This window comes from Salvelinus alpinus, chromosome 37 (assembly GCF_045679555.1).
Source record: "Salvelinus alpinus chromosome 37, SLU_Salpinus.1, whole genome shotgun sequence".
NCBI lineage: Eukaryota > Metazoa > Chordata > Actinopteri > Salmoniformes > Salmonidae > Salvelinus > Salvelinus alpinus.
Genome location: NC_092122.1, coordinates 681,324 through 701,555, shown reverse-complemented (window position 1 = coordinate 701,555; position 20,232 = coordinate 681,324). Strand labels below are relative to the sequence as shown.

At 44.3% G+C, this 20,232-nt stretch overlaps 2 protein-coding genes across 2 annotated transcripts in view; one reads left to right on the top strand and one right to left on the bottom strand.

The window, feature by feature from the left end:
- Positions 1–1,341, bottom strand: part of il17rel (interleukin 17 receptor E-like) — a 51,546-nt gene extending 50,205 nt beyond the window's left edge. The window contains exon 1 of the mRNA XM_071386903.1: positions 991–1,341. Within this exon, the coding sequence (XP_071243004.1) occupies positions 991–1,092 (102 nt within the window). The 5' untranslated portion in view covers positions 1,093–1,341. The remainder of the gene's footprint in view (positions 1–990) is intronic.
- Positions 1,342–11,180: 9,839 nt separating this feature from the next.
- Positions 11,181–20,232, top strand: part of LOC139566052 (protein phosphatase 1H-like) — a 55,719-nt gene continuing 46,667 nt past the window's right edge. Inside the window, exon 1 of the mRNA XM_071386904.1 lies at positions 11,181–11,647. Coding sequence (XP_071243005.1) covers positions 11,418–11,647 — 230 coding nt within the window. The 5' untranslated portion in view covers positions 11,181–11,417. The remainder of the gene's footprint in view (positions 11,648–20,232) is intronic.

The following is a 20,232-nucleotide window of genomic DNA, read 5'->3' as shown; positions in this document are numbered from 1 at the left end:
GCAGGAAAATAGTCCTGCAGCAACAGGAAATTTAAATTATTATGTGGATTGTAATTCATGGACATTTTTTGTAGCGGTTGATAAATTTTTCGTTTGGGCAAAACCAGTCTGACATTTTAAAGTGGAAATTGTTAAATTTAGGATTCTTTTTAAACCTTGAATACACTACAAGTCTGCATTTCATGGAACGTTCTCAGCAACAGAAGAGGGATCAAATTAAGATCCTACATTTTGTAGCTCTTAAAATACTGCATGTGATTTTTCAAAGTTAAATCGTTTTTTTATAATTTTATACACTTTATATCTGATTCTGGGATTAGTCATTAAAGTTCAGAATGGAGTATATATTTCATATAAATATATTATATAAAGATTTTTAAAAACACAGCTACCCTTTCAAAGCCTCCCGCAACCCAATTTGGGTCTCCAACCACCAGTTGAGAATCTATCCAGTGGGTGATATAGGGTCGATTTGTAATATTTACACTACATCACAATATTGAAGTTTCAAACGGTCAACACACCTAAGTGATAACTCTTCGTGTCCTACACTCAGCCACTGTGTTTCACTGTATTAAACGTGAAAGTTCAGTCATAGTATAGTCAGAGCCACTGCCAAATGATGTGATAAACTCTAATGGTGTAACAACTCCACAGAATCATTATAATCCTTAACTTTGTTTGGTTGCCATGGTTGCTCAGAATATATGGGGAATATGATATCAAGGTTCTATTATGTGCAAGAGAGTAAATATGATACACTGACACTACAACCTATTGGTCATGATATGACAAACACTACTCTCACTTCGGACTATTGTTAACAGCACAGTATGCTCTGTTTGTAGTTAAGCTATAGTCAGTTTTTAGAAGCAATAGTAATAATATTAGCAGTAGTATTCAAAGTGATAGCAGCTTATAGACACTTGAGAAGTGTTTGAAAATTAAAAAGTTTTTCCTCAGAAAGATACAGGAAGAGTGATTTCCTACCTTGGAGCATCTTGTTTTACAGTCCTGGATCCTCTCCATTCCTTCCCCTTGGGCCAGGGAGAGCCCATAGAGAGACACCATCAATATAATAGTTGAAATCATCTTCTTCACTCCCAGTCCTGCGACCTCACTATAGTTCTGAAGTCTGTTTCAAAGTTTCAAAGTCTTCTTTCAGGTATGCTGGTTTGCTTTTGTACTCTAGCTGTGTGAGGCAGGTGGCTTGTCTGTAGCTGACCCTGTCTGTCACTGTGCCTGTTCCAGTAAGTGATAGTTGTAGTGTAGTAGACAAGAGAGACAGACAAGAGAGACAGAAGCCCCACAGATGACAAGTAGGGTGATGATTGCATTTTAAATAGAGGGAAACCTAGAGCCTGCCCACAAGGCTCTCTCCCTCTCCCTCTCCCTCTCCCTCTCCCTCTCCCTCTCCCTCTCCCTCTCCCTCTCCCTCTCCCTCTCTCTCTCTCTCTCTCTCTCTTTCTCTCTCGCTCTCTCTCGCTCAGGTATTCTCAACCACTTAATTGTTTGAAATCGGATTTCTTAGAAACATTTCAAGACACTCTAGACATTGTCCAGGTATATTGGCGAAAGCGTAAGACAATATTGTGCAATGTATCAAGGTGGGGCAGCTTTTAGTTTTTTTTCTGTCAGCAGAATTATTGCCTTCGGGGTCCTAAAGAAAGTATTGCCTTCAGAGTCAGATATTTTATGGGCTACATGCAGTAGCTAGTATTAGTACTGCTATGTGTACTTAGTCCAAAAGATGTTACAGTATTGCTATTGTAAGAAAATCAAACATACAGTAACTCATCATACAACAAAAATATAGATTGTAATTTGTCCATGAAATGTAATGTTTATGCATTGCCGTTATGAATAGACAGGTGACATAATCTGCACGTGAGGAATTTGTAATGTTTGTGAAGGAAGTGATCTGAGGAGTGTGGAAACATCCCACACAGTACACATACAGTACCTACACTGCACTTGCTATGTCCACAGTAATCTCAGTTAACCCAGAACAAAAATTTTGCGTCATTTGTACCATTTATGTTTACGTATTCTGTCCACGAGAGATTGTCTGCAGTGCCATTTTGCCATTTCACAACAAATGTTTGTATCATAGAGGAAAATGCCTGTTACATCCTGAGAGATCTGTTTTACTGTAGGTTTAGTATAGACCACGTTTATAGAAAAGAGCGCGAAAAGGTCCTCCCGAGTGGCGCAGCTGTCTAACACACTGCATCGCAGTGCTTGAGGCGTCACTACAGACCCTGGTTCGATCCTGGGCTGTGTCGTAGCTGTCCGAGACCGGGAGACCCATGAAGCGGTGCAAAATTGGCCCAGCGTCGTCCGGGTTAGGGGAGGGTTTGGCCAGCTGGGATGTTCTTGTCCCATCGTGCTCTAGCAACTCTTGTGGTGGGCCGGGCGCATGCTGACATGGTCACCAGTGGTACAGTGTTTCCTCCGACACATTGGTGCAGCTGACTTCCGGGTTAAGCGAGCAGTGTGTCAAGAAGCAGTGTGGCTTGGCAGGGTTGTGTTTCGGAGGATGCATGGCTCTCGACCTTCATCTCTCCCGAGTCCATACGGGAGTTGCAGCGATGGGACAAGACCGTAACTACCAACTGGGGAGAAAAAGGGGTAAATAAAATGTAAAAATGTATTAAAGAAAAGAGAGCAAAAGATGGTCCTAGTACACAGGACTGTATTGGTTGCTGTGTGCAACTTGACAGGAAAGACCACTGAAAAACTGTGACGTTTGTAAAGAGCAAACCAATTATCTTCTATTATTGAAATGCCACCATCAATCAGAACCATATACAGAGAAATATGGCTCTGGCTACCATTGATTTACACCTGAAGTTTCAACGTCATTGAAGGCTTTGATGAGATAAACTGGAAAAGAAAACACAGACATGTTCCCCTATTTATCTCAGACCGTGATTGCAGTCATACAAATGTTCTCATAACGCATTCACAATCAAACCATTTAAAAAAGGAACATTTCTCAATAAATAACATGTCGATGTGTGCCTGTAGCCATGGTGAGAATGATGCATTTTCTTTATTCAACCATAAAGCTCCCATGGCAACGGCTGACAGAAATGAAAACATCTCGAAATACCTGCAGAAGATGCACCCGGGCTATATTCAAACATCTGTAGCATAGTTTTAGTGCAGCCATACAGGTAAAAAAAAAAAGAAGGAAAAAACAGAAAGAGAAAAAGAAAGAAGGGACCCTCTTTGAACTTCTGACGGAAATCCCATGTTTCTGATGCTGGGGAAAGAGATAAGATTTTGACATGTCCTCACAGGTGTAGTTGTATGGGCTATGTTCCCAGGAGCAATGTTCTGGTCACGTACACATGGTTAGCAGGTGTTATTGCGAGGGTAGCGAAATGCTTGTGCTTCTAGTTCCGACAGTGCAGCAATATCAGCAAGTAATCTAACAATTCCACAACAAATACCTAATACACACAAATCTAAGTAAAGGGATGGAATAAGAATATGTACATATAAATATATGGATGAGCAATGACAGAGCGGCATAGGCAAGATGCAATAGATGGTATAAAATACAAATCAAATCAAATTATATTTGTCAAATGCTCACTTACAAGCCCTTAACCAACAATGCTTTAAGAAGTTCCGAAAAAAATAAAATAAATAAGTGTTAAGTAAAAACTAAGTAGAAAATAGAAAATAAAAGTAACAAATAATTAAACCGCAGCAGTAAAATAACAAGCGAGGCAATATGCAGGTAGTACCGGTACAGAGTCAATGTGCAGGGGCACCGGTAGGTCGAGTTAAATTGAGGTAATATGTACATGTAGGTAGAGTTAGAGTGACTATGTATAGATTATAAACAGAGAGTAGCAGCAGCGTAAAAGAGGGGTCTGCGTAGCCCTTTGATTAGCTGTTCAGGAGTCTTATGGTTTGGGGGTAGAAGCTGTTAAGAAGCCTTGGCTTCTCTGGTACCGCTTGCCATGCGGTAGCAGAGAGAACAGTATGACTAGGGTGGCTGGAGTTTTTGACAATTTTTAGGGCCTTCCTCTGACATCATTATTAAAGTGGCATTAAATAAAGTGACAAGTGATCAATTTGTTAGTTGGGCAATGATTTCAAGTTTGTACGTAGGCAGCAGCCTCTCTCTGTTAGTGATGGCTGTTTAACAGTCTGATGGCCTTGAAGCTATTTTTCAGTCTCTCTGTCCCAGCTTTGATGCACCTGTACTGACCTCCGCCTTCTGGATTGTAAGCGGGGTGAACAGGTAGTGGCTGAGGTGGTTGTTGTCCTTGATGATCTTTTTGGCCTTCCTGTGACATCGAGTGCTGTAGCTGTCCTGTAGGGCAGGTAGTTTGCCCCTGGTGATGCGTTGTGCAGACCGCACTACTCTCTGGAGAGCCCTGCGGTTGTGGGTGGTGCAGTTGCCATACCAGGTGGTGATACAGCTCGACAGGATGCTCTCGATTGTGCATCTCTAAAAGTTTGTGAGGGTTTAAAGTGACACATTTCTTCAGCCTCCTGAGGTTGAAGAGGCGCAGTTGCGCCTTCTTCACCACACTGTCTGTGTGGGTGGACCATTTCAGTTTGTCCATGATGTGTACGCCGAGGAACTGAAATCTTTCCACCTTCTCAACTGCTGTCCCGTCGATGTGGATAGGGGGGTGCTCCCTCTCCTGTTTGCTGAAGTCCATGATCATCTCCTTTGTTTTGTTGACAATGAGTGAGAGGTTGTTTTCCTGACACCACACTCTGAGTGCCCTCACCTCCTCGCTATAGGCTGTCTCATCATTGTTGTTGATCGAGCCTACTACTCTTGTGTCGTCTGCAAACTTGATGATCGAGTTGGAGGCGTGCATGGCCGGGTGAACAGGGAGTACAGGAGGGGGCTGAGCATGCACCCTTGTGGGGCCCCAATGTTGAGGATCAGCAAAGTGGGGATGTTGTTTCCTACCTTCACCACCTGGGGGCGGCCTATCAGGAGGTCCAGAACCCAATCGCGCAGGGCGGGTTTGAGACCCAGGGCCTCAAGCTTGATGATGAGGTTGCAGTGTACTATGGTGTTGAATGCTGAGCTGTAGTCAATCAACAGCTTTCTTATGTAGGTATTCCTCTTGTCCAGATGGGATAGGGTAGTGTGCAGTGTGATGGCGATTGCATCGTCTGTGGACCTATTGGGGCGGTATGCAAATTGCGGTGAGTCTAGTGTGACAGGTAAGGTGGAGGTGATTTGATCCTTCACTAGTCTCTCAAAGCACCTCATGATGACAGAGGTGAGTGCTACGGGGCGAAAGTCATTCAGTTCAGTTACCTTTGCCTTCCTGGGTACAAGAATAATGGTGGCCATTTTGAAGCATGTAGGGACCACAGACCGGGATAGGGAGAGATTGAATATGTCCGTAAACACACCAGCCAGCTGGTCTGAGCATGCTCTGAGGACGCGGCTAGGGATGCCGTCTAGGCCGGCAGCCTTGCGAGGGTTAACACGCTTAAATGTCTTACTCATGTCGGCCAGGAAGGAGGAGAGCCTAGTCCTTGGTAGCGGTCCATGTCGGTGGCACTGTGTTATCCTCAAAGCAGGCAAAAAAGGTGTTTAGTTTGTCTGGAAGCAAGACGTCGGAGTCTGTGACTGATTTTCTTTTTGTAGTCCGTGATTGTCTGTAGAACCTGCCACATACGTCTCGTGTCTGAGCCATTGAATTGCGACTCCACCTTGTTCCTGTACTGACATTTCGCTTGTTTGATTGCCTTGCGGAGGGAAAACTGCACTGTTTGTATTCGGCCATATTCCCGGTCCTCTTTCCATGGTTAAATGCGGTGGTTCGCGCTTTCAGTTTTGTGCGAATGCTGACATCTATCCACAGTTTCTGGTTAGGGTAGGTTTTAATATGTACAGTGGGTACAACATTTCTTATGCACATCCTTATCAACTCACTCACTGAATCAGCATATAAATCTATATTATTCTCTGAGGCTACCCTGAACATGTCCCAGTCCGAATGATCAAAACAATCTTGAAGCATGGATTCCAATTGGTCAGACCAGCGTTGAATGGTCATTGTCACTGGTACATCCTGTTTGAGTTTCTACCTATAGGAGGGGAGAAGCAAAATGGAGTAGTGGTCAGATTTGCCGAATGGAGGGCGGGGGAGGGCCTTGTATGCATTGTGAAAGTTAGAGTAGCAGTGATCCAGTGTTTTGCCAGCCCGGGTACTACAATTAATATGCTGATAGAATTTAGATAGCTTTGTTCTCAAATTTGCATTGTTAAAATCCCCAGCTGCAATAAATGCTGCCTCAGGATATATGGTTTCCAGTTTTCATAAAGTCCAGTGTAGTTCATTGAGGGTTGTCGTGGTATCAGCTTGAGGGGAGATATACATGGCTGTGACAATAACCGACAAGAATTATCTTGGGAGATAATACAGTCAGCATTTAATTGTAAGGAATTCTAGGTTAGGTGAACATAAATTCCTGTATGTTGTTACAATTACACCATGAGCCATTAATCATGAAACATACACCCCTGCCCTTCTTCCCAGAGAGATGTTTATTCCTGTCGGCGCGACGAACAAAGAATCCCGGTGGTCGTATCGACTCCAACAGCATGTCCCCAGAGAGCCATGTTTCCGTGAAACAGAGTATGTTACAATCCCGGATGTCTCTCTGGAAAGCAACCTTTGCCCTAAGTTCTTTAAAACCATGTAGTGACATAATTAATAGCATGTAATGATGTTGGGAAGAGAGACAGATAAGAGGTTGTCAGACAGGTCCTTGTTTTATGATCTCATATAACTATGGTTCCGTGACTGTGAATGGGAAAATTGCATGTGTGAGACCATTGATCCCATTATAATCTGAAGGCTGCAAGGGACAAAGGGAAATTCTTCAGGCGTAATGGATGTCTTACTGGAAGTAGCACATATTTTCTATAGATTTAAGCATGTTTGGTCATGGTGCTTGGCGCAATATCATCCCCTAGGGTATACAAAATGATTTGTAGTGATGTAAGTATTTCATGAAAGCAAATATTTTGTGAACATATTGAAAAGCTAGTGACCCAAAGTACCTTAATCAGTCTTATCTCTCTGTGTAATGACTCCATCTACTGGATATGACTGTGTATTACATTGTGTTTCTAGAAAGGTACAGTAAGAGGTACAGTATGTTGGTCAGCGTCAACCTGTCATTCAGGGCAGGTGGGGCAGAGGCTGTTTTGAGCCCCACCTGTTTAGGAAAAAAGCCTCACCCTTTTGCATGTTATTTTGGCATGAATAAGTGTCAGATATCAGTTTGCCAACAATGTAAAAAAAATATACACTGCCGTTCAAAAGTTTGGGGTCACTTAGAAATGTCCTTGTTTTTGAAAGAAAAGCACCTTTTTTGTCCATTTAAAAAAAACATTAAATTGATCAGAAATACAGTGTAGATGTTGTTCATGTTTTAAATGTTGTAATGTTGTACAGCAGTGAAGGCTGCTGAGGGAAGGACTGCTCATAATAATGGAAGGACATCAAACACATGGGACCTTGTGTTTGAAGTATTTGAAAACATTCCACCAATTCCGCTCCAGCCGTTACCACGAGCCCGTTCTCTCCAATTAAGGTTCCACCAACCCCCCGTGACCTACAGTAAATATATACCCACATTAAAATACAAAAACACAGTCATGGGAAGCACAAATAAAACATCCCAAATCGCCCAGAAAAACAGTTACATTCTTCCACAAATAAGTCCCCCATTAATACTTTAAATTGCCCGAGGGGCACCAGGAATATCAAGATGAAATATATTTCGAATTTTGTTCCAGCAATACGGTGCATTAAAACTAAAAGCAGATTTATCTAGCCCAGTGGAGACCCTAGGAAACTCAAGAGTTAACCAATCCTGTTAACGGGTTAGGCAACTCGGGTGTCTATACTTCAACAGCAAAGTTAGGGCCTTGTAAACATAAAGGGAGTAATATTGAGCTCTACGGTTCTTTCGTGAAGTCCAGCCAACCTTTCGATACAAGGTGCAGTGATGAATATCAAAAGTGTCACCTGTAACAAAACGAAGGGCACGGTGGTAGATGACATCCAAAGGTTTAAGAGAAGCATCAGAAGCACTTTGATAAATAATATCACCGTAATCAAGAACAGATAAAGGTTCACTGCATAATCGGCTTCCTACTGCATAGAGAAAGGCACGATCTGTTTCCGTAGAAACAGACGACTTTAAATCTTAGCTTCTTAATTTTAAACGTCAAATCCATATCATATCGACTTGATGACGCTGCCCGACTAGAGCTACCTGCTGCAGAAAGGTAAGATTTCTCCATTACTTTATGTAGAATACTTAGCTAGATCTTCTGTCAGCTGATGGTGACAGAAGACTGAGAAATAAGAAGCATTTCAAGGTCCTGGAGTGGCCTAGCCAGTCTCCAGATCTCAACCCCATAGAAAATCTTTGGAGGGAGTTGAAAGTCCGTGTTGCCCAGCAACAGCCCCAAAACATCACTGCTCTAGAGGAGATCTGCATGGAGGAATGGGCCAAAATACCAGCAACAGTGTGTGAAAACCTTGTGAAGACTTACAGAAAACGTTTGACCTCTGTCATTGCCAACAAAGGGTATATAACAAAGTATTGAGATAAACTTTTGTTATTGACCAAATACTTATTTTCCACCATAATTTGCAAATAAATTCATTAAAAATCCTACAATGTGATTTTCTGGATTTTTTTTTTCATTTTGTCTGTCATAGTTGAAGTGTACCTATGATGAAAATTACAGGCCTCTCTCATCTTTTTAAGTGGGAGAACTTGCACAATTGGTGGCTGACTAAACACTTTTTTGCCCCACTGTATCTATTTACTACAGGCAAAATGCAGTCACCATCCACCAGTTAGCACTTCCTGTTTTTAAGCCTGTTTGCACATTTTAAGGTAAAGCACTTTGGATGAAGTATCAAAAATGTGACACTGGCTGTATTATTATTCATATCAGGCTTGAGGCTACAGCCCACGAACAAATGACCAGACAGACTTTATTGCATTAGTGAGCCCTCAAATGATACTTAAGCCTAATTTGCTACATAGGTCATCTGCCTTTTTTGCAATTATTTTCCATTGGACAAAAGATGTAACCCACAAATGTTGGCTAAGGTTTTTTTTGCCAAACTAACAATGTCTTACTGTATTTAAATCATTTTATTTGATTTCAACTAACTTATGTTTATGCACTCCTCCTGTACACTCTTCTCCCCGTCCCCACTTACTTACACACATACAATTCAAGAAAGATCTAAGTGTGTATTCACAGAGTCTCTCATTGAATGGTCTGCATCTCAATTTCCTGCAACAGGGTGATCAAATTAAGATCCTACACCTAGATACACTGAGTATACAAAACATTAGGAACACATACTCTTTCCATGAAATAGACTGACCAGGTGAATCCAGCATCCATGTGGAACGATTTTGACACCTTGTAGAGTCATGCCATGCCATGAATTGAGGCTGTTCTGAAGTTTTCTTAATGTTTGGTATACTCTGTGTACATTCAGAGAAGTAGGCAAATTGTTGCAACAATAGTCGTGTTCACAGCTGAAGAGTATAGCCTATGTCTGCCTTTCAGTGAGCAGGAACGGATGTAGGTGACCTATACCCATACCAATAAAAAGGCTTATTTTAACTTACTGTATTGGCTGATGTAATTATATGAAGTTCATGATGATCACATGAGATGCCATACTGTGATTTTCTGCTGCGGGAACATTCAGAACTCTCTCACACACAAACACACACATCAGCTCTGACTATTGCTTGATTGGATATTGTTGTATGTGTAAGCAATAGCTAAGATAGCTATGCAAAGTGCCAGATAGGTAACCATTTACAATATCTGCTGTTCATTATTATTCAGTCAATAAACACCATCAGCTGACAGAAGATCTAGCTAAATTGGCTTCAGAAAGTAATGGAGAAATCTGTCCTTTCTGCAGCAGGTAGCTCTGGCCGGGCATCATCTTGTAGCAGGTTGAGGGACTAACTTACTTCCACTAGCTAGCATGTCTATAGTCAGTAAGCAGGTGGGGCTAGATAGCAGCCTGCTAGCTAGTGCAAGCCAACTGTCACGCTGGTATAAAGAATTTTGGAGACAGACACAGGAATACACAATAGGGGTTTTTAATATACCCAAAACAAACACGTATACAATAACACTGGGCTGTACCCAAACAAAAGAGTGAGGGTAAACCTCGTTGAACGCCATGGGACAATACCCATAATACACAATATATATAGCACACAGCATAACAGCTGAACCAACGTCTAGGTACTCACACCACCAACAGACATGGGAACAATAACCGACAGAGGGAACAGAGCACATATATAACATGCTAATCAGTGGGAATAGGGGCCAGGTGTGCACAATGAAAGGTCCAGAGGGATCCATGACACCAACTTTGTTCAGCTGTTGTTGAGTTTATTATATTGGCATGCTAACTTAATATTAAGTTCTGCATCTTAGCTAACATAAGTATTTTTATCTTCCTGTCACACTCACACAGTCTAATCATTTGTTTGTGCTGCCAACCCAGACTGTAAACACACACCCTAAGCCCCGTGAATATTCAAGATAGAAAAACAAATGGAACAAATATTCCATGTCCAACCAATTTCAATAATATAAATGAGAAAACAAGTCCTATCTGATTTTCATTTTTCAAATTCAGCAACAAAAACGAAAATGAGCTGTTTTCTGTTTTTCCTTTCCCTTTTTTGACTCGGTAATTAAAATAACAAAACGTACACGGACCTTGGAGGTCTGGAGAATTTTGTATTGCAAAAATAGTTTAAATATGGGCCAAGATTTTGTTTGGATGTTACATTTCAAGACCCTCAGAACGGTCAGGTAGGGTGTTTTGAAGTGTTTATCCGACTGGATAAAACATTTATGAATCAAAAAAGATATAGATATATAAATGCCCCCCCCCCCCCCTCCACTTCCTAAACAAAAGTTTCCCCCTGATAACACACACCTCTGGGGAAACTCCAAGATGCGTGTAAATCCAGGGGTTGTCCCTGACAGATTGTAGACTTTGTCTACAATGCTCAAGATCCCAGGATAAGTGATACCTTTGACCCCCAACTGTTAATCAACCCTATAGCTCAGTGCTCGTGCGGTGGCCCTGGCGACCAAATCCAGCAGCTTGATAGGCTGAAATCACATGACTCTGTTAATCGCGAGTGTATTTCCGCGTCCACAAGAGGGCTTTAGCTCTCTCTCCAGCAGCTTTGAATAAAATCCTGAATCGGAGGAGGTATTTTTTTCATCCATCGCGCTGTCGTCGAAACGTGTCGCCGAGCTGGGGGGAAATTCGGGAAAGGGGAGCCGCGCTGGCGCACCGCACAGCACTGACCCACGACGCGGCACGAACATGCTCACTCGGGTTAAATCTGCGGTGGCCAATTTCATGGGAGGCGTTGTGGCTGGTGGCGCCGAAGGTGACTCTTCCGGATCAGAACTGCCGCTGAAATTCCCCTACACGAGACCCGAGTTCCTAGGACTGACCCAGGATGAAATCGAATGCTCCGCAGATCACATAGGACGGCCGATTCTCATCCTCAAAGAGACGAAGAGATTGCCGTGGGCCACTGGTTACGCAGAGTAAGTACAGTAGCCTAAACTGATGTAGCCTATAGATACGTCCATCTTCCAAGATTTGTCAACCCTTTCTTTAGTTTAATTGCAAGGCTGCACCCATAGCCCATCTCTCTGCCTCAGCATCCGCTGCCTTTTACAGATAACGGTTTTGGAACTAGATTCAAATGCGTGCCACATACTAGGCAATAGCCTACATGTTTCATTCTATCATAGATTTGTGTTGTGTGTCACAGTCCAATATGTTATTCGCATGAAACAGAGAGAGAGAGAGAGAGTGTATGCATGTATGAGGATGGAGAGAAGGAGAGAAGATAGCATCTGGGAATGTTATTTATGGCCATGGAGTTTGCGTGCCACTGACAGCTCCTTGCCTGCCTGCTCCCACGCACAGCTCAGCTCAGACGCACGAGAATAAACCTTCCAATGTAGCCTGCTCATCTGTAGATAGATGTAGGCCAAATAGAAATTCCTTGTGTAGACCCATGCATTTATTGGAAACGAAAACAATCCTGAAGTCCTAACTTAAATGTGTGATAATAGCAACATTTTTGCCATAACAGCTCATTGAAATAGGCTAATCCTTTGTCTATATGCGGTTGTTTTATACTGCACACTATTATGCTGATTTTAATGGCCTTACATGTTTCATTCTCCCATTCATCACCTGTTCTCCGCAAGTCAACATCAACAGGGCGAAATTCCATCAGAGCTCACTCAGTTACATCATCCAATATGCAGCAGTTTTCCACTTCAGAAAAGGGGGCTAGCTCTCATCAGCCCTAGGAGCTGGGTCTTTACCAGTAGCGGTGTGTGAGTAAAATCACTGGGGTAGCCAAACCCCCCAAAATAGCCATAATTTGGTTACAACCTATGTGTTGTGACAATTGCATTGTTTGCTTTATAACCTGTTAGTTCATATGCCTTGTGACCATGATATATATTTATTTTATATATATTTATTATATTGAGCTCGCGAGTGGCGCAGTGGTCTAAGGCACTGCATCTCAGTGCAAGAGGCGTCACTACAGTCCCTGGTTTGAATCCAGACTGTATCACATCTGGCCGTGATTGGGAGTCCCATAGGGGGGCGCACAATTAGCAGAGCGTCGTCCGGGTTTGGCCGGGTTAGGCTGTCAGTGTAAATTAAAATGTGTTCTTAACTGACTTGCCTAGTTAAATAAAAAAGACAAGAAGAAGACACAGTGGCAGAATAAATTCAACCACACCTTTGTTTCATCACAAGACTGGAGAGCAACCTCTGGTTGGTGAAATCCACCAACCATATTGCATGTAACAAACAGTTATATGACCTACAGACTGGTCAAGCAAGTTCATATTTCCGAATTTTTCAGACTACGAAACATCTATTGATTTAGAACCATGGAGAGTTACCGCAAGGCGCAAAGAAAACAGGAGCATCATCATCAAATCTCCTATGCAGTGGCGACCCGTCATTGAGACCCACATTTTTAGCAAAAAAATAAATAACTATATATATATATATATACACTGCTCAAAAAAATAAAGGGAACACTAAAATAACACATCCTAGATCTGAATGAAGGAAATATTCTTATTAAATACTTTTTTCTTTACATAGTTGAATATGCTGACAACAAAATCACACAAAAATTATCAATGGAAATCAAATTGATCAACCCATGGAGGTCTGGATTTGGAGTCACACTCAAAATTAAAGTGGAAAACCACACTACAGGCTGATCCAACTTTGATGTAATGTCCTTAAAACAAGTCAAAATGAGGCTCAGTAGTGTGTGTGGCCTCCACGTGCCTGTATGACCTCCCTACAACGCCTGGGCATGCTCCTGATGAGGTGGCGGATGGTCTCCTGAGGGATCTCCTCCCAGACCTGGACTAAAGCATCCGCCAACTCCCGGACAGTCTGTGGTGCAACGTGGCGTTGGTGGATGGAGCGAGACATGATGTCCCAGATGTGCTCAATTGGATTCAGGTCTGGGGAACGGGCGGGCCAGTCCATAGCATCAATGCCTTCCTCTTGCAGGAACTGGTGACACACTCCAGCCACATGAGGTCTAGCATTGTCTTGCATTAGGAGGAACCCAGGGCCAACCGCACCAGCATATTGTCTCACAAGGGGTCTGAGGATCTCATCTCGGTACCTAATGGCAGTCAGGCTACCTCTGGCGAGCACATGGAGGGCTGTGCGGCCCCCCAAAGAAATGCCACCCCACACCATGACTGACCCACCGCCAAACCGGTCATGCTGGAGGATGTTGCAGGCAGCAGAACGTTCTCCACGGCGTCTCCAGACTCTGTCACGTCTGTCACATGTGCTCAGTGTGAACCTGCTTTCATCTGTGAAGAGCACAGGGCGCCAGTGGCGAATTTGCCAATCTTGGTGTTCTCTGGCAAATGCCAAACGTCCTGCACGGTGTTGGGCTGTAAGCACAACCCCCACCTGTGGACGTCGGGCCCTCATACCACCCTCATGGAGTCTGTTTCTGACCGTTTGAGCAGACACATGCACATTTGTGGCCTGCTGGAGGTCATTTTGCAGGGCTCTGGCAGTGCTCCTCCTGCTCCTCCTTGCACAAAGGCGAAGGTAGCGGTCCTGCTGCTGGGTTGTTGCCCTCCTACGGCCTCCTCCACGTCTCCTGATGTACTGGCCTGTCTCCTGGTAGCGCCTCCATGCTCTGGACACTACGCTGACAGACACAGCAAACCTTCTTGCCACAGCTCGCATTGATGTGCCATCCTGGATGAGCTGCACTACCTGAGACACTTGTGTGGGTTGTAGACTCCGTCTCATGCTACCACTAGAGTGAAAGCACCGCCAGCATTCAAAAGTGACCAAAACATCAGCCAGGAAGCATAGGAACTGAGAAGTGGTCTGTGGTCACCACCTGCAGAACCACTCCTTTATTGGGGGTGTCTTGCTAATTGCCTATAATATCCACCTGTTGTCTATTCCATTTGCACAACAGCATGTGAAATTTATTGTCAATCAGTGTTGCTTCCTAAGTGGACAGTTTGATTTCACAGAAGTGTGATTGACTTGGAGTTACATTGTGTTGTTTAAGTGTTCCCTTTATTTTTTTGAGCAGTGTATATAGTAGTGGTGCCCTAACACTTTTGTATGGTTATAGGGGACAGATCGAAATGTCAGCAAGGTTTAAAACCTTTAAGTTGAGTGGTTTGCTCTGTAATCACAGCCAGTTTGGCTTTGTTTAGGCCTCTATAACTGCAAGTGATAGTAAAACGAAATATTCTGTAATATACAAATGCCTAATATCTAACCTGCTTGCACCAATCCCATGTAATTACAGTCAACTACTGTTAAATACTAATATTAAGTTTACAGTAGTATTTCATTTCTAAAAGTATAGTAGGATAATTTTACACTATTGTGATGTCTTTTTAATCAACCTTAGTGTAATGCACTGATTGTAAATTGATTTGGACAAGAGCGTCTGCTAAATTATGTAATGGGAGGAGGGCTGATAATCGGCAGTAATGAGTAATCTGACAATTTGACTGTCTGATCTGGAAGAAACTGTGGGGTTCATCCAGACTACTCCATACCATTGTTTTTCTCCCTGTGGCCTTCTTGGATAACAGCCACTAGAGTAATCACATTGTGGCATAGCATCCCTAAGACTCATTGAAGAGGAGAGAAGTGTTTGACTGACAGAGGTGACACTATCTCTCTCGCTCTCTCTCGCTCTGTCTGACCCTTGGGTGATTTTCACACACACAAAGACACACACACACACTCACACTCACACACAGTGAACAAGGTTTCTGCTCTGAGCAGTAGATCATGAGTATGGGTGATGCTGCTACATTTGCAGAGCAGACACCCACAGACTGGTGCTACAGTGAGGTGCAAAAGTATTTGAACAGTGACAGTTTTTTGTTGTTGTTTCGGCTTTCAGCACTTTGGATTTGAAATTATACAATGAGTATAACTATAAGTGCAGACTGTCAGCTTTAATTTGAGGGTATTTCCATCCATATCGGGTGAACCATAAAAATATACAGCACTTTTTTTTCATAGTCCCCCCATTTTAGGGAACCAAAAGTATTTGGTCAAATTCACGTATACATATAAAAAATATATAGATTTAACTAGGCAAGTCAGTTAAGGACAAATTCTTATTTACAATGACGGCCTGAATCGACTAGTGCCCTATGCTGGGAAGAGGGGCACCAGTCGGACGTGTGTTTGTCTTGTCTTGTCCCGTGTAAATAGTCCTCGTATTTTTCGTATACATTTCGTATATATTTTAATTTCACTTTCCATCTAGGAACTGAATATACATTCCTACATTCCGCCTCACCCAATGTGGTACGGACCTGCTATTTTTTATACTTTAGAACCGTAACCCCAATCAGAAGCTAGCCAGATAACTAGCTACTAGCTAGTAGTCAGTTAGCCACTGCTGCGGTCTTCACCCTTAACTCGGACACAGCCAGCTTCAGCTCGGGCCAATACCTGCCAGTCTGCAAGCGCGATATCAACCCAGAGCATATAGGACTGCTTTTTCTCTACCACATCACCGGATTCCTGACGCAAGCTCTGGACAATTACACCGTATCATCACAGCTAGCTAGCTGCAACCGAGTGGCTACTACTGGCTAACACCTCTGTCCCGAAGCAAGCACCAGTTAGCCTTGAGCTAGCCTCGAGCTAGGCCCATCTGCCGGCTAGCCGAAGAGGTCTACCAGCGAATTCTTGGGCTACAATACCTCTTTTGCCAATTGGACTGGACCTTTTTTGCCGACACAGAGCCCTGCCAATCCATCACAACTGGTCTAAATCAGCTACAAGCTAATTTAGCCATTTTTTGCCGCTGCTAGCAGCTTTTACCTTCTGCACAGACACCAGCCCTGTTATTAGCCTGGATATTACTCACCAATTTACCAGCATCGGACTGTCTCTCGACAACAACGCCGGATTCCTGCCGTAATCCCTGAGCCACTACTTCTGATCCTCACAGCTAGCTTGCAGCTAGCGCAGCTAGCGCCACTGCCACGAAGCTAGCACCAGTTAGCAAACACAATTCTACAATTCACAACCTCTCTTTCGCCATCGCCATCCGGCTTGGATTCTCTGTCGACACGACCACGTCTGAGCAGACCCCCTCCGTCTGAGCAGACCACCCCCCGGGCTACTAACTTTAAACGCCGCGTGCTAGCTTAGTGGAGGCCTCCCTGCTCCATCTACGGCTGCCCCCTGGACACTATGATCACTTGGCTACATAGCTGATGCCTGCTTGACTGTCCATTAATTCACGGTACTCCATTCTGTTTATTTGTGTTTTATCTGTTGGCTCTGTGCTTTAACTCAGGATCTGTGTGTAGTTAATCCGACCCTCTCTGCCTAGTCGTCGCCATTTTTACCTGTTGTTGCTGTGTTAGACTAGCACCCTGTTATTGCTGCTGTTATCTTACCTGTTGTTTTAGCTAGCTCTCCCAATCAAGACCTGCAATCACTTTATGCCTTATTGTATGTCTCTCTCAAATATCAATATGCCTTGCATACTGTTGTTCAGGCTAGTTATCATTATCATTGTTTTGGTTTGCAATGGACCCCGTAGTTCCACTCTCCGTACCTCTGATACCTCCTTTGTCCCACCCCCCACACATGCGGTGACCTCACCCATTGAGACCAGCATGTCCAGAGATACAACCTCTCTTATCATCACCCAGTGCCTGGGCTTGCCTCCGCTGTACCCGTGCCCCACCATACCCCTGTCTGCACATTATGCCCAGAATCTATTCTACCACGCCCATAAATCTGCTCCTTTTATTCTTTGTCCCCAACGCTCTAGGCGACCAGTTTTGATAGCCTTTAGCCGCACCCTCATCCTACTACTCCTCTGTTCCTCGGGTGATGTGGAGGTAAACCCAGGCCCTGCATGTCCCCAGTCACCCTCATTTGTTGACTTCTGTGATCGAAAAAGCCTTGGCCTCATGCATGTCAACATCAGAAGCCTCCTCCCTAAGTTTGCCTTACTCACCGCTTTAGCACACTCTGCCAACCCTGATGTCCTTGCCGTGTCCGAATCCTGGCTTAGGAAGGCCACCAAAAATTCTGGGATTTCCATACCCAACTATAACACTTTCCGTCAAGATAGAACTGCCAAAGGGGGAGGAGTTGCAATCTACTGCAAAGATAGCCTGCAAAGTTCTGTCATACTTTCCAGGTCTATGCCCAAACAGTTCGAACTTCTAATTTTAAAAATTAATCTCTCCAGAAATAAGTCTCTCACTGTTGCCGCCTGCTACCGACCCCCCTCAGCTCCCAGCTGTGCCCTGGACACCATCTGTGAATTGATCGCTCCGCATCTAGCTTCAGAGTTTGTTCTGTTAGGTGACCTAAACTGGGATATGCTTAACACCCCGGCAGTCCTACAATCCAAGCTTGATGCCCTCAATCTCACACAAATCATCAAGGAACCCACCAGGTACAACCCTAAATCCGTAAACATGGGCACCCTAATAGACATTATCCTGACCAACCTGCCCTCCAAATACACCTCTGCTGTCTTCAATCAAGATCTCAGCGATCACTGCCTCATTGCCTGTATCCGCCACGGGTCCGCGGTCAAACGACCACCCCTCATCACTGTCAAACGCTCCCTAAAACACTTCTGCGAGCAGGCCTTTCTAATCGACCTGGCCCGGGTACCCTGGAAGGATATTGACCTCATCCCGTCAGTTGAGGATGCCTGGTCATTCTTTAAAAGTTACTTCCTCACCATATTAGACAAGCATGCTCCGTTCAAAAAATGCAGAACCAAGAACAGATATAGCCCTTGGTTCACTCCAGACCTGACTGCCCTCGACCAGCACAAAAACATCCTGTGGCGAACTGCAATAGCATCGAAGAGCCCCCGCGATATGCAACTGTTCAGGGAAGTCAGGAACCAATACACGCAGTCAGTCAGGAAAGCAAAGGCCAGCTTTTTCAAGCAGAAATTTGCATCCTGTAGCTCTAACTCCAAAAAGTTCTGGGATACTGTAAAGTCCATGGAAAACAAGAGCACCTCCTCCCAGCTGCCCACTGCACTGAGGCTAGGTAACACGGTCACCACTGATAAGTCCGTGATAATCGAAAACTTCAACAAACATTTCTCAATGGCTGGCCATGCCTTCCTCCTGGCGACTCCAACCTTGGCCAACAGCCCCGCCCCCCCCGCTGCTACTCGCCCAAGCCTCCCCAGCTTCTCCTTTACCCATATCCAGATAGCAGATGTTCTGAAAGAGCTGGAAAACCTGGACCCATACAAATCAGCTGGGCTTGACAATCTGGACCCCCTATTCCTGAAACTGTCCGCTGCCATTGTCGCACCCCCTATTACCAGCCTGTTCAACCTCTCCTTCGTATCATCTGAGATCCCCAAGGATTGGAAAGCTGCCGCGGTCATCCCCCTCTTCAAAGGGGGAGACACCCTGGACCCAAACTGTTACAGACCTATATCCATCCTGCCCTGCCTATCTAAGGTCTTCGAAAGCCAAGTCAACAAACAGATCACTGACCATCTCGAATCCCACCGTACCTTCTCCGCTGTGCAATCCGGTTTCCGAGCCGGTCACGGGTGCACCTCAGCCACGCTCAAGGTACTAAACGATATCATAACCGCCATCGATAAAAGACATTACTGTGCAGCCGTCTTCATCGACCTGGCCAAGGCTTTCGACTCTGTCAATCACCATATTCTTATCGGCAGACTCAGTAGCCTCGGTTTTTCTAATGACTGCCTTGCCTGGTTCACCAACTACTTTGCAGACAGAGTTCAGTGTGTCAAATCGGAGGGCATGTTGTCCGGTCCTCTGGCAGTCTTTATGGGGGTACCACAGGGTTCAATTCTCGGGCCGACTCTTTTCTCTGTATACATCAATGATGTTGCTCTTGCTGCGGGCGATTCCCTGATCCACCTCTACGCAGACGACACCATTCTATATACTTCCGGCCCTTCCTTGGACACTGTGCTATCTAACCTCCAAACGAGCTTCAATGCCATACAACACTCCTTCCGTGGCCTCCAACTGCTCTTAAACGCTAGTAAAACCAAATGCATGCTTTTCAACCGTTCGCTGCCTGCACCCGCACGCCCGACTAGCATCACCACCCTGGACGGTTCCGACCTAGAATATGTGGACATCTATAAGTACCTAGGTGTCTGGCTAGACTGCAAACTCTCCTTCCAGACTCATATCAAACATCTCCAATCCAAAATCAAATCAAGAATCGGCTTTCTATTCCGCAACAAAGCCTCCTTCACTCACGCCGCCAAACTTACCCTAGTAAAACTGACTATCCTACCGATCCTCGACTTCGGCGATGTCATCTACAAAATAGCTTCCAATACTCTACTCAGCAAACTGGATGCAGTTTATCACAGTGCCATTCGTTTTGTTACTAAAGCACCTTATATGACCCACCACTGCGACCTGTATGCCCTAGTCGGCTGGCCCTCGCTACATGTTCGTCGTCAGACCCACTGGCTCCAGGTCATCTACAAGGCTATGCTAGGTAAAGTGCCGCCTTATCTCAGTTCACTGGTCACGATGGCTACACACACCCGCAGCACGCGCTC